At 49.5% G+C, this 14,650-nt stretch overlaps 1 protein-coding gene across 1 annotated transcript; it reads right to left on the bottom strand.

The window, feature by feature from the left end:
* Positions 1 to 1,340: 1,340 nt before the first annotated feature.
* LOC111154136 (cytidine/uridine monophosphate kinase 2) lies at positions 1,341 to 14,027 on the bottom strand. The gene is made up of 5 exons (XM_022513546.1): positions 13,437 to 14,027; positions 11,971 to 12,085; positions 10,770 to 10,971; positions 4,383 to 4,616; positions 1,341 to 3,037 (listed from the first exon to the last, which is right to left on the bottom strand). The coding sequence occupies exons 1-5, from the start codon at positions 14,025 to 14,027 to the stop codon at positions 2,920 to 2,922; spliced, it is 1,260 nt and encodes a 419-aa protein (XP_022369254.1). The 3' UTR covers positions 1,341 to 2,919.
* Between the last annotated feature and the right edge of the window lie 623 nt (positions 14,028 to 14,650).

Raw genomic sequence — 14,650 nt, 5'->3', positions numbered from 1 at the left:
AGCTCCCATTCTGGAGCCGCCAACCTAGCAAAGTGTTGTAAGATACTCTTAGCTATATCTTCACTTTTGGCTGAAATTTAAATCACTGGCTCTCACTGAGAGGGAAGCATTTTTGCTGCTTTACATGTTCTTAGGTGCTTTGTGTTCTGCTCAGGATTCCATTAAAAGGATTTACCCTAATGTATTTAACAAATGCATATTATACATAAATGTACATTATGCAGATACATAAATATTCCCCAATTACTGGAAATACATCATGCCTATATAACATTTATATGTGTATCACTGATTATTTCCTTGGTACACATTCCAGAAAGATCCCAGGGCCTAAACACTTTAAAGATGTGCCGTAATTGAGGGCTCCGTCTGTAAAGCATGAAGCTCTTGATCTCGGGGTTTGTGGGTTCGAGCCCCACATTGGATATAGAGATTGCTTTAAAAAAAAAACTCATTGATAAAAAAAAAGATTCTACCCAATTGCTCCAAGAAGAGAGAGATTTCAGAGAGAAGCCTCAGCAAAAAAGGAGTTTCCACTCTCAAGTAAGCCGGCAGGTGCCACTGAGGGAGGCAGGGTGAGGAGGAGGCGGACGGTGAAGCTGTGCACGTGTCCTGCGTCTGCCTCACAGCCCCTCCCCAGGGTACCACACGCATCCCCACCCAGTCCACGTCTACGTCTTCATAAGGAAAAGCAGCCTTCATTCAGACTGTCGCTTCTCTTAGTCCTCAGAAGGCTTGCTATCACCACCCACCGAATACCAGGCCGCGTGAAGGGTGAAAAGGGGGAAGGGGCATCCCATAAGCCCCTCTGCTCACAGATTTCTGGAAAAACCTGTAAGTGGCCAGTTGGCCACTCTCACCATACGGAAGCTCTAGAAATGTACTCGTGATTCTTGGCAGCCATGGGTCAAGTCAAACATTCTATTACTGTGGAAGAAAGGGAGAATAAATATTTGGGACCACGAAAGGTCTGTCGCAAGAACAGAAAGGAGAATGAACTTGTCATGAAACGGAGCCAAGCAAATGATTCCTTGTCGTCTGTTGCTGGGTAGGAGTCACCGTCTTATTTCATGCTTATAAATCATATACCTATTAGGGTCCCCAAAAACCCAAGAGCACAAAGAATTATTTCTTCTTTTTAATATTGGCCATGAAGAAAGGATTCTACTTTCCTGAAACAATTTTTTTAAACAAACCAAAACTGCCCTCCCTTCGTCTGAAAGCACTTTGACCACAGCTTCCCCCTGGCCCACGAGCTCACACCTTCCCACCTCCTTGACCAAAAGTCCCCATCTGGACCAGCACCTCTGAACAACCAAAATACACTGGTGACAACATCATAAATTAGAAAATCACAGCAACTTTATTCCTTTGCAAGGTACAGAAAGAAAGCATAAAGTGTTTGTTTTCTTAGACTGCCAACATAGACTTTTCAAACTGTTTAAAGTAAATAACACCAATGACATAGATATCACATCTTTCATGATGCTATTCATTAGCTTTAAAAAATATTTTCAACTGAAACCAATTACATATTTATATATGTAAATATATTATGTAAAATTATCTCTAATTCTCTTGAAAAATAGTATGATACAGTTATTAATACTAAACTTGATTACAATCTAAAATTCTATATGATAAACCTGATAAGGCCTTAAATGTAATTATTTGGGGGGGAATGTCCAATTTACAAACTTCACCTATCTTAGAACTGGAAGGAATTTTAGGTCATCACCCGGTTCAACAAATTCCTTAGGACAAATAAAGAATTATGATCACTTTTTAGATCAAGTTACATGGACTATTGATGTCAAGTGACTCTCCCAGGCCACAGAGTTATTAAATTTCCTCTTTCCTCAGCTTTTCTTTTTCCCTAGGCAAACAGATCTCAAAGCTGATTTCATGCGTAAGCATAAGACATTCAAGTGCAAGATAATTTACTAAGAAATCCCATTCCAGGATCCACTGTGCTTATTTAGTGAGATAAATTAAATCTGTGTAATGAAAATACACAACAAGCGTTGCATTTAGCTTCTTGGCTTCAATTTTAATTAGTAAGCAGAGCCCTTACGCTGAGGAGAAACATGATGTAAATATCAATACGAATATATTGCTCGATTGGCTAAGTTTAAGGCATCCAGCTCAGTCCAAAACACTCATTATATCCAAAACCATGTTTTCAGGGGGAAGGAAAGAAATATAAATAAAGAGAACATAATTCAAAGAAGCCTGGTGTGTTTGTACTTAGAGCATCTTGGGTTGGCCGTCTCTGGATCTACCTTATAGATGCTAACCAACAGGACGATCTCGGGGCCAGTAGGGCACAAGTCCCAGGTCTTCTTTGTAAGTATCCCCTACCCAAAGATGGCTCTGTGGGAGTGTCCTCAGACAGCCAGGACACATGGACCCTTTCTTCAGGAGCACTTGGCTCAAGGATCAGGCCTGAGTCCCCATTGATGGAGTGTGGCCATATGGGGAAAAAGGCAAGTCTACTACATCGAGATCCCATCAGTGGCCAAGGTATAGGCATGGGAGAGGCTGAAGGGGCTTCTGTTGATTTGGGAGATCATCCTGGTTGCGTCTGTGTCCCTCATGCTTTCTGGATAAGACAAAACTTGGAAGTATTTGGTAGGAATGTAGTTAAAAATATATTTAAAAAAAAAAGTTTTTTATACTTGAAAAAGCAACCACTGATCTCTGGCTGGAACATGACAGTCTCAACCTTGATGGGTCCATTGGTCAGAAGGGAGGATAATGGTTTAAGTAAAACCAAAATGTCTGGTCTCCATTTTTCTAGGACACACTCTGTTTATGCAACAGAAATCTGGGAAAAACAACTAACCAGTCATGGGCCTAGATGCATCAAACAACATCAAATCTAGCAAAATGGATAATTACATTTTGGAGTCAATACAATTAATTACAATTATTTTGGATTATGCTTAAAACCGTCTGGAGGACTTTTTCTCTTGAGGGGCTGGCATCAACCACGTGGCAGCCAGGGTTCTCCATCCGCTGATAGGACACTTCTACCCTGGGGACAGGCACAATGAAAAGGGTAGGTTTATCTTTTAACACAGCTCTCCATGCAAACGCTATTTTCCTACCGTGATGTACAGAGTTTACAGCAAGGACCCCATCTGGTTTATCTCACTCTTCCCCTCGGCCACTGGCTTTGCCCACAGGAGACACTGGATACATTTTGTTCAATAAATCATAAATTTATAATAAGGTTCCATAGCTAGCCTTTATTGATACCTATTACCTACCAAGCGTCAGCATTCTGCATGATTCTTCTGGTTTCATACCTGGGGTAAGCTCAGGAAGGGAACCAGGTCCTCCCCCATTTTGCAAAGAAAGTAGCAGAGGCTCTAAGAGATTAACTGATTGGACAACCGGGGAATGTCCCCATGGTCTGCACGGAAGATCTCAGACAAGCCAGCGGTCCTCAGCCACGGCACTGTTTCCACGGCCCCCTCGGCTGTGAGCTAGCCTCCCTGCCTGCGAATGCGTGTGTGGACCGCCTGATGGAAGCGGGCCGGCCTGTGTCTACAACACGTGCCGTTTACCACTTCCTCGCTGAGTGAACTCACCCAATTCCCTTCCCCTCTGCCTCCATCTTCTCATCTGTAAAATGAGGACAGAAATCACACCTTCCTGGCAAGTGTGTCACGATGCCTAATTGCGTCAGTATAAGTAAATGGTCTGACGTGGCTTGTCTGCACACAGCACTGCTGTTGCCGGGTTATTTCTAGCAGGACTGTGTTAGGATAGCCTGGCTCTCATTGCTTATTTATCTAAACTCCTCTGCTTTGGCTTTTTGAACCTGCCCTCCCAGGCTGCCTCAGGCTCAGCCATCAGGCAAGAGGACAGCCCAGACTCTCCCGCCGGTTTCTAACGACAACAAAACCACTACCTTGAAAACCAGAAAGACCGTGATTTCAATCCCGTTTCACCACAGTGTAGCTGCGTGAATCTAGACAAATCACTTAGTCCTTTGAGCCTCCGTTTTGTAAACAATAAAGTGTGGTTCATGTTCCCTTGCAAGGATCAGAGCATCAGAACCCAAAAACTTGACACTAAGGGAAAGTCACCGCGGGCTCCCAGCACTCCGTGCCCATTAGATTATGACTGGGGAGCCAAGACCCAGGAACGTGCATCGTCTCAGCCAGGTCCACACTGTTCCCGGCACAGCCAGGACCAGAAGGAAGGTCTGGGGCCCAGTCCCACAGCCAGGAGCTGAACCCAGCTCGGAGGATACTGTCTCGTGGGTTTGGAAAATGGGAACGATGTCATTTTCTCCACATTCCTAAGGTCAGAGCTGATCCCGGCTCACTACCATGACCAGGATCTCCCGCCATGCACCCCGGGACACCTACTTTTGACGGAATATGCTGTTGGCCTCCAGCTCAGCTTCCTCTCTGGTCCTCTCCATGCCCCGGCCCTCGATCCGATGCATCCTCTCCTCGGGACTCACTGTGAGCAGCAGGACCAGGTCGGGCTTGAGCAGGTCCCTGGGCCACTGGTAGATGGGATGATGGGCCGGGGGCAGGTGCTGGAGCCCCCCAGTCACCTCGGTGGCTATGGCGTAGGTGGCCGTGCTGTGCCAGTACCTGAGAAGGAGGGCAGGAGTGAGTTCTGCACCCACAGAGGCCAAGGTCAAGGTGTACCTGAAGATCAGTTGGGGAAGAGGCTGAAACCAGCACAGGCTCAAGTGTCCTCAGCGTTGCATAAACCAAATTAACAAAACTAAAACTTGTTTTTTTTATTTAAGATTTTTTTTTTTTTTAATTTGAGAGAGAGCATAGAGTGAGTGAGAGAGAACGCAAGTGGGGGAGGAGGGCAGAGGAAGAAACAGGCTCCCCACTGAGCCGGGAGCCCCATGCGACTCAGGACTTGATCTCAGGATCCTGGGATCATGACCTGAGCCAAAGGCAGACTTTTAGCTTCACTGACTAAGCCACCCAGGTGCCCCTAAATCTTATTTTTAAAGTGTTTATAAAATGTGAAGAGTAAACCAAAGCCAACAGCCACAGTGAGAATACAGCGGGCTCTTCACAGAGTGATGGACACTCGGCGGATCCCACGTGTGTCACAAGATGACACGGTTGCCTCTCTCTGGCCTGACCTATGTCGCCTTCTGTAAAAGGGAGGACGGCATGTCTCGTAGTCCCCTTGCATCTAATCTCGTGTCTTGGCCAGATAAAAATCCGCCGGTCCATTCAGTGTTAAGTTGTTTTAAAGTGGAGTTTGCAGATGAAATCCACATTCTGGGGGCCCTGGTGAGGTGGCCCTTGTCCTGCCCAGGGCCCAGCTGCTCACTGTGCATCGGTACCCGTCAGGGGGGAAATGAACCCAAATATGACCTCCACTACTCTGTGACATCCCCCCTGAGTGAAGTAGGGCCCTCTTGACAGGCTCCTTTTAAATGCTGGCAGGAGGAGGAGAAGAAAATCACCACCGCAAAAGAAAATCTATTTCAAAATGCCCCCATGGCTTTTCATTGCTTGCTGGAAACGTCCTGCCCAAGACACAGAACAGCATTCACGGTGTACACCTATGTGCACTGCATCACACAAGCATGTCTTCGTGCTCTTTCCTTCAGCTGGAGTGAGCTTCTCAGCAAGCAAACTCCTACTCTGCCTGCAGAGCCCCACTCGGATGGAACCCCCAAGCAGGCCTCCTGGTTCCCTCCGCTGGGCCCTCGATGTCCTTCACTGTTGACTCTACAGAAGAGTAAAGAAAAGTAATTTGTCTGTAAGTATGACCTCTTTCAACTCCTCCCTTAGAAAATTCCTTTTCTAGTCACCTCTGCATTCCCAAAACTGAAACCAGTGTTTGGCACGCAGTAAGCATGCAATAAGTGTTCTTTGAGTGTGCAAATGAACGAATCAGAATCAGTTTATGAGTTGGCATAGCTTATTAGAATCTTGCCCTGTTCGTATCATACTCCAGGTCTGAGAGACTAAATGCAAAACTTTAAATTCAGTAGCAAAGAAATATCGCCTACAACGGATATTTATGAAATGATTATCAACATCCCAATGAAGAGAATAACCTATGGCCCCACCCCTGTCCGTATTTTCAATTTGCTGCCTTCAATGTTTCAAAATCCTGAATTCTGGGGATGCCTGGGTGGCACAGCCCGTTAAACATCTGACTTTTGGTTTCGGCTTAGGTCATGATCTCAAGGTTGTGAGATGGAGCCCTGTGTGGGGCTCTGTGCTCAGTGCAGAGTCTGCTTGGGATTCTGCCTCTCCCTGTGCCTCTGCCCCTCCCCTGTGTTCATGTACATGTGCTCGCTCTCTCTTTCTAAAAAATAAATAATTTTTTAAAAGAAATAATACATAAAATCCTAAATTATTGATCATTTTATTTTTGAACTTCTTTGCAGAGTGGAAAGGACGTACTAGACTCTATGAAATGAATTCACAGCATTACCCAAGCTGCGGATCGATTTATCCCCTGCCCCCTACTTGCTCTGTGGACATAGGTAACTCATTTAAGCCATTACAGCCTCAATTTCCCCACCTGGAAAATGAAAAACATGCAAGCTTTGTTTTCCTTCCACAGTTGCTATTAAAAAAAAAAAAAGACAAACCCTTTACAAACTGTATCACCCCATCATTAGAAGACAATATCTATTCTTACTGGACACTGATTATCACTAAAGCTGCATTTTCAAATGTGGTAATACAGACAATACTGAAAAAGACCCCAAAAAATTAATTGGGAAGGCGATCACTCCCAATACCGTCAACCCTTCCAGGCCCTCATCCACTTCCAGAAGTGTGCACTGAAAACCCCAGCCTCCTCTCTATCAGGTCCCCGATTCACCACCTACAATCATGCGCTTTCCATCCTCGGTGAGATGCGGTTTATCCCCTAAGCTGAAGACATCCCTGCAAGTCCAGGCTTCTCTTTCTTGGCAACCAAACGACAATTTGCTCCGCAGTTTGCACGTGTCCCGTGTTCACTGAATTAAACACTCAGCTATGAATACAGAGGCTGATATCATCTTCATTTTAAAAGCCTTCTTTTTGTAGAAAAACCATCAGCAAGAATAGATTTTTAAAGGTAATGAGGGTGATTAAGTTGCCAACCTTAACCACAGTCACCATCAAAGACGACTCTGCTGCCCTCGTTTGTTCAGCTAGATGATGGTGTGGTCTAAAATGGGTTTCATTAAAATCTTTACACATGAACAAAACCCACCCAGACAACAAATAAGCGCTCTTTTCTTCTCATTTGACAAGGTGATACAGTATCTCTCTAGAGAACAAAATTGCCGACAATTCGCAGACACAAAGGAGATAAAGCAAGGGAAGAATGAGAGCCCGTTTTCTATAGCAGGAGTTCTCTCCCTGACAATGCTGCGGCTCGTTTTAAATAATCATACCCTCTGGCCATCAATTTCAGGCTCTCCACCGTTTAGAATTTTCCATTCCTGCCATCAGGCAAGCCACATCGGTTCAGATCAAAGGCAATTTGCTAACTCATTGTACATAGCTTATATAATAATGCTTTATATCTTAATGGCAATTTGCTATTGCAAAGCACTTCCCCCCTGTACCAACCCACTGGACATTCATCAAAGTTTCAGAGGTGGGCAGGGAAGGGATATGGAGTATCTCCACTGGGCAGATTAGGAAACCAGGAGCAGAGAGGATAGGTATCTGTCTACACGCAGAAGCCAGTGCAGCTCCAGGACTTTGGGATGTCTGAAGAAATCCTGTGCCTCAGGGAGTCTCCCTATATTAGGAGAAGTTCAGTCTGTCTCCTTGAGAAAGGACGTGGTCTAAAAAAAAATATCTCAAATACGGTAGATCCAGACCCATTAATAATAGGGTAAAAACATCCCACAGGCAAAGAAGTCCTACAAAGGAATACAATTTCTTACCCTTCTCCAGGATCCCCTCTAACTCACAACCTTGTAATAATGATCTTGCCATCCCCAGTGTTCAAACTACGTGCCGGCATTGCCGCTTAGATGAGAACACTGGCCTTCTAACTTATTTTTGCTTTGTTCCTCTTACCTGGCAACCCACCACCTCCCACTTTGTCCCCTACACATGCTGCAAATCACCTTCTCATGGAATATTTCAGAGATACAGAAAAGTGCACAGAGAAAGAAATTTCAGGGAAGGGGTAGAGGTTTCCAGATGTGGCAAACTAGCTTTTCACTGATCAACGTAGCCACTGGGAACCAGTAGAGACCTCGAATAAAGGAGGGCAATGCTAGATGTTGAGAGAACACGAGCCACAGGAAATTCTCAAACACGGCTGTGGGGAGAGGGCACGGTGAACGGTTCCAACCACTTCAGAAAACTTTTTGCAATACCTGCTAAAGCTGAACACACATGAACAATTCCACTCCTGGAAATCTATACAGCAGAACAGCATATGTACCCGCACCAAAGTCATGTACAGAACAATATCCCTAGGGGAACCTGGCTGGCTCGGTTGGCGGAGCGTCCAATTCTTGGTTTCAGCTCAGGTTATGATCTCAGGGTCATGAGATCCAGTCACGGAGTCTGCTTAAGATTCTCTCCCTCCCCTTCTTCCCCTCCCCACCCCACTCCTCCCCACCCTGCACACTCTATTAAAAAATATATATACATGTTCATAGCAGCAAGGCGAGTCTCATATGGGGCAAGACGGAAGTCAGATACAAACACTAATGCAGGTCAAGACTAGATAGGACAGTTCCTGGGTGATGGAGGTCAGGGCTGCAGTTACTACAGGGGGAGGGCGAAGGGGGTAGGGAAGAATGGGCAGGGACTGGGAAGGAGAACCCTGTGGCTTTATGGGGTGTGGTGACGTTCCAAGTCTGGCTGTGGGACTTGGGTATGTTCACTGCTTGAAATTCCTCTAGACTTACATTTATGATTAGTGCTATTTCCTGAATACTTGTCATACTTTGATACCACTGCTTATCTTTCCAGATATTAGTAAAATTGCAGAGAGCAGTGCACATCCCCTGAATGCTAAGCCATAGTTCAACTGCAGCGGGGGGCCTCTTGTGCTGGGTATCAACCTCATTTCTCTCCCCTTAGCACTCTGTTAAATCCGTTCCCTATCCTTTCTCCCCTCCGTACTCTACAGTTTGTTATTACTTGGCACGTGTTCTACTGAACATCTATCTGCAACTTGATTTTCGCTGTCGAAACCAGGGCTTTGCATTTTACGCACACGGATATTGCACTGGCTGATGTTGTGGAATGGTGCTCCATTTCAGAAATACACGAGTACTTACATGTGATTCCTTCAACTGACGGGCTTTCAGTTTTTCTAACTTTTCACTATTATGAACACAGCTGAGAGAGGGTTGCTGGAGCGGAAGCGGGTGGGGGGGTGGGGTGGCTGGGTGACGGACTTTGGGGAGGGTATGTGCTACAATGAGCACTGGGTATTATAGAAGACCGTTGAATCACTGAACTCTACCTCGGAAACTAATAATACACTATACGTTAATTAAATGAATTTAAATAAATATAAAATTTTAAAAAAGAAATAAACAACAACAAAAAAGAAACTCTTGCATTTCTTCAGGAGGCGGAAGCAGTGTTCACTTCGCTGCCCCGTTACAGACCGCTCTCTGAGCTCAGTGTCCAGCCCCACCAGCACCTTGTAGGGCTTCTACCCATCCATGATCTCCAGCTCTGAGTCTTAGCACATTTTCATTGGTTCTCACAAACCTGATGAGAGCAAAATGGGATCTCACCATGATTGTAATTTCCATATCACCGGGCTGGGTGATCGTAAGCCAGGATGACTTGCTTGCCATACACTTCAATCATTCCTGGGGTATTCTAATCTATTTCTTAGGTATGGCATTTTAAAAATCTACATCAGTTTATGTCACTCCATTATCTGAAACCTTCCAATGGCTCCCCTCTGCACCCAGAATAAAATCTGTACTGTCTTGGCCCCCGGGCCGTGCTGTCCCATCCCCGCCACGTTCATTCCTCTGGAAAGCACCCCCTCGTCCATCATGTGCTCATCACAAAGCCAGCTTCTAGTCCTGGACTATGCTACCTTCTTTCTGTTTGCAGGCTTTGCTCCCGCTGACTCCTCTTCCCATATGCTGTTCCTCCACAGTTTCCATTCCCATCTCTTTGGAGCCTTCAGAACTCAGATCAACATTACCTCCTTAGAGAGGCCATCCTCGGCCAAACCCACGGAGTTATCTCCGTCGGGGTGTTTATCATTCTCTGATCTGATCACGCGTCTGTGCTCACTAGACCACGCAGCTGCGACGGAATGTTCGCTCCGTGACACAGAGCACCATCGTCCAGCTCACAGAGCACCATCGTCCAGCTCATGTACCTAGAATCCCCTAAATTAAGAACAGTCTTTGGCCCACAGCAGACACCCAATACATGTTTTATAAATGAGCCGGTGAACAAATGTATTACTGAAAGAATCGATTTCTAAAGCAGAGGCTTCGTCAATGTCCTCAGTGTGCTGTTTCTCCTCAGTCAGCGGCAAGTTCCTTAACCCTTGTGAAACCTGTGCTTCTCATCGGTGAACCAGGGATAACATTTAGCATCCACTTAACCATGTAATTGTTCCAGATACGGTATAATACATGTATGTGCTTAGCAAAATGCCTGCCTGTGGCGTAGGTAGTTAACAAGTCATAGACATTTTTCCCATTATTATCATAACACAGTTTGACTTAAAACACAGGCGTATACTTGCGTGAAAGGGCACACACACACGTTTGGGAGAAAATGACAAATTCACAGCATCTTTCTACCTACCTGTCTACAATCACAGGAGATCTGGCAGATTCTTTAGCTATCTCAGAAGCCACAATGTAATTGCCCAAAGAGTAAAAAGCTCTTCTAATGATAGTCGGTTCATCATCAAAGATTTTCCTCCACCGGCTGATACAAGCAGGCGGCGACTTTAAGAGCACAGCCGTGAGTGAGTCCGAAACTGACTGGGTCACAGTGGTTTTGCCTGCGGAAAAGGCAAACATAGGCTTCGTTACCACAGCCACCACAGCAGTCCCAAATGCTCATATTAGCCCACAAAGAGCAAAGACACTCTATCTACCTGCAAATCAAAGCAGTTCATTACCTATGATGATTCGGGATTTAAAAAAAAGAAAACAAAAATAAAACAAAACAAACAAAAAACCCAGACCTTTAGGAACCAGGCTTTCCTCTCTGTGGTATCACAACACTTCTAAGAAACGCAAAATTGTGCTCTGTTTACAAATTAATGATAAACTCTGGCATAGACTTCCAGGCCTGGGAAAAGCTCCACCTGGTTCCTCAAAACACTACCACCTGCCCCGGAGGGAGCCCCGCCTCATGCTGAACCATGTGATCTCTTCCCCAGGCTCCACCTTGACCTAGTCCTTGGCTGTATCCTGCTGCCCCTGGTACCTCGCTTCTCCTGCTTTTTGTGTTTTGGGCTAAGCATGAGCTGTCCGTTGTGTTTCAGTATCTGTTTGGCAGCTCCAAAGCTGCCTAGCTCTTCCTAGTTTTGCTCCAAAAGGTTCCTCTGAAGGGCCCGCACTTCCCAGATACCCCAGGCTGACTCAAATCCCTGCACTTTTGCCCATGTTGTTCCTTCTGTCAGGAAGGACCCCTCCTGCCTTCCTCACCTGTACTGCTCTCATATGTACGGAAAATGTCGTCCAGGTGTCAGCTCTTCCAGAGCTGCCCGTGACCACAGCTCTGTTCCCCACACCATGGCAGCACTAAGGGCCTTCTACTGGTCACCAGGGCACCTGAGGTCCGGCCCCCCTCTTCTAGCCTCCCCCCCTCCCCTGGCCCCCCACCGAAGGTCTTATTCATCTTCACATCCCAGGCCTGCCTAGCTCCGTGCCTGGCACACACTACAGATGGACATGAAGCTTATGAATTGAACTCTATCAAGTTTTACTTAAGACCCATCTATCCCGCAAGGGAGCAATTAATTGCATTGCCTATAACTCGAAGGTAATACTACCTGTGGCATCCAGGCCTTCAATGACAATGACCGGGAACTTCCCTTTCTGGACCGGCTCCAGGCACTGGTCAACCAGGTCAAGCACTGCTCGGGCTTCAGGAATGAAGGGTATACACTGCAAAACAATGGTGATTCTGTGCATCAGCAGTGAAGCAGCGGGGCTTTGCAATATCTAACTGCTGAGAACAAGATTGCCCAGTGCTCATAAGGCTTGTGTTGGACGCCATACCAAATTCACAGCATTTTGAACATGAGAAGGGCTGAATTCCTTCATTTTTTACTAGCAGTGCCTCAAAAAAAAAAGGCGATAGCGGCTGAAATCACTCGGCCTGCAACCCTCACTGACCAGCTACCCCAGAGGAGGAAGGACAGGCAAAACCACAAGCTCAGAGCAACCGTGGAACAGCACGGGCCTGGCGCAGTGTGTCCCACGTGGAAAGCAAGACTGTAGCTCCTGGAGCGGTCAGCACCGTCCCTTCCTAGCCGCCAGGGGGCGGAGAAGAGAGCAGCGCACGGCGGGCCGCAGGTGAGTGCGCGGGCGGAGTTCTCACCTGGGCTTGCCCGCAGGCCCTATTATGCCTCTGCAGCGAGGCCACACGTTTGTACACGCGTGCGCTTCATCCTCTAAGCGCTTTCGGGGATTAACACGGCCAGCCTTCACGGTAACTCGGTGACGGTGGCAGCACTATCATTCCCATCTATGGACTAAGGAAACTGCGTCCATGGGGTTTAAGAAACACAAAGTGACACAGGTAATAAAGGCCAGCGTTGGGATTTAAACCCAAGTGACCGGTCCTGCCCTTTTAACCGCCGCGTAATACTAACCCAGAGCTTGCAAAATGCACTAAATTCCCCAGTGCCGCCTCAGAAAGCCAAGTCTGGACATTCCGGGCCCGGCCAGGCGGCGCTGGGAGAGAATCTTTGCCCTCCTTCCCTGAGCACCTGCTGTGTGCCAGGTCTCCGCTTGTCCTAAACATCGCGAGGCAAGTGTGTCACAGACCAAAGGGAGAACAGAGCGGTCGTGCGACCTGGGCCGGCAGCCAGTAAGCAGACAGCTGTGGTTTTAGAACGAGTTTCTCAAACCCCAAACTCATGCCCTTTTCTCCCCAAAATCACGCTCCGGCCTCCCAGATGGCATGATCCCCCTCGCCCCCCAGCAACCTCTTTCCTCCCCAGGTGCCTTCAGCACGCCCACAGAGCAGGCCTGGCCGAGCGTGGTGTTGGGACCTCAGTTCCCACCTGGAATAGGAAGTTCCTGGCGGCCAAGAGTGGAGAAAAAATCCCCAGTGTCTAAGCCAGAGTCTGGCACTCGTGCGGCCTGATAGGTCCTGTGTCTTGGGATGCAGTTCCCTGAGCGACAGAGGCCAGGCTGGGTAGGCCAGCCCCGATAGCGCGCGCCTAGTCCACTCCCTGTCTGGGGGCGAGAGGGGGGCACCCCGAGTGCAGGGAAGGGGCAGAACTCTTACCGCCTCCAAAACAGCGCGGGCGGCCTCCCGGTGCGGGAAGACCCCGGAGCTGGGCAGGTCGGGCACCACCGGGTGCAGGGCGGGCTCCGGGGCGGCCACGACGCGCTCGCGGGGGCCCACCTGCTGCCAGCCCGCGCCGTCCCGCAGCTCCCACAGGTGCTGCCACACCTGCTGCTGCGCGTCGCCCACGAACTCGCCCAGACGCGGGCCCTCCGGGGACTCGCCGAGCAGGGAGAACAGCGCACGCCGAGTGTCCGGGCTGTCGCCGGGGTCGTGGAGCAGGAAGCCGTGCTCCACGCCACCCGCCCCGCCGCCGGGGCCGTAGCACAGCAGCCGGCGCAGCTGGCACCGCCGGAGGGGGTCGCGGCGCAGCTGGTGCAGCAGGCGCTGGTGCAGCCGCGCAGCCCTCACCCGGGCCGCGCAGTCCCCGCCCGGCGCCAGAGGCACGCACAGCGAGTAGCTGCGGCCGGGCGGGCCCAGCAGCGCGGCCACGCGGGGGTCGGGGAGCGCGTCGGGGGCGTCGCCGCCGATGGCCAAGTGAGCCAGCGCGCAGCCCGGCAGCTCCAGCGCCAAGCGGTGCGGCGGCGCCATGGCCCGAGCGTAGGCTCTGCGACGCGGCCCCGAGAGGCGCCCAAGCGAAAGTGGGGAGCGCGGGCGGAGGCCCGAGGCCATGGGCTTGTCCGGTCCCGCCCTCGCCACTGGGGAAACGAAAGCTAAGTGACCCGCGGGCGGGGCCCAGCGGGGCCGGGCCGGGGTGGGGCGCCCTCCGAGGCCTCCGCCGCCCGCTCCCGGGGCGCGCCCCAAACGGCGGCGGCGGGGGGGAGGGGACGGGAGCAGGCAGGGCGCGCGGTCCCGGCGGCCACCCCGAGGGTGCGCTCGGCCGGGCGCCCTCTGCGGCCGGGCTGGGGGGCAGGTAGCCCCAAGCCCCGCGCGAAGCTCTCCGCTGAGGTTTGCGTCCCGGGGGTGCGCGCGCGGGTGTGCGAGTGTGTCTCGGCGACGGCGCGCGCCCGAGCTCGGCGTGTTAGCGGGGCTCTCTGGCTGCCCCCGCCGGCCCCCGCCGGCTCTTCAGGGCGGTGCGGCTCCCGACGCCGCAGGACTTGCAGACCCGGTGGCCCCATACTGGGCCTCAGGCCCCAGCTGACCAGCTGTCTCGCCCGCACTCTGACCGAAGTCCTGTGAGCTGCTTTGACGGGCTGAACGGGGAACGTTCTCCC

Source organism: Enhydra lutris, unplaced genomic scaffold, assembly GCF_002288905.1.
Source record: "Enhydra lutris kenyoni isolate GAN:26980312 unplaced genomic scaffold, ASM228890v2 scaffoldscaffold35, whole genome shotgun sequence".
NCBI classification, from domain to species: Eukaryota; Metazoa; Chordata; class Mammalia; order Carnivora; family Mustelidae; genus Enhydra; species Enhydra lutris.
The sequence above is the reverse complement of the archived record's forward strand: the minus strand, read 5'-3'. Positions and strand labels throughout refer to the sequence as shown.

Bases quoted from the DNA above. Each gene is read 5' to 3' on its own strand.
- LOC111154136 (XM_022513546.1), bottom strand. From the start codon at position 14,027: ATGGCGCCGCCGCACCGCTTGGCGCTGGAGCTGCCGGGCTGCGCGCTG. The intron at 4,617-10,769 runs GTAGGTAGAAAG...CCTCCTTCTCAG, and splicing joins TCTCCTGTGATTGTAGACAG to GTACTGGCACAGCACGGCCA. The intron at 3,038-4,382 runs GTAGGTGTCCCG...GCCTGTCCCCAG, and splicing joins AACAGCATATTCCGTCAAAA to GGTAGAAGTGTCCTATCAGC.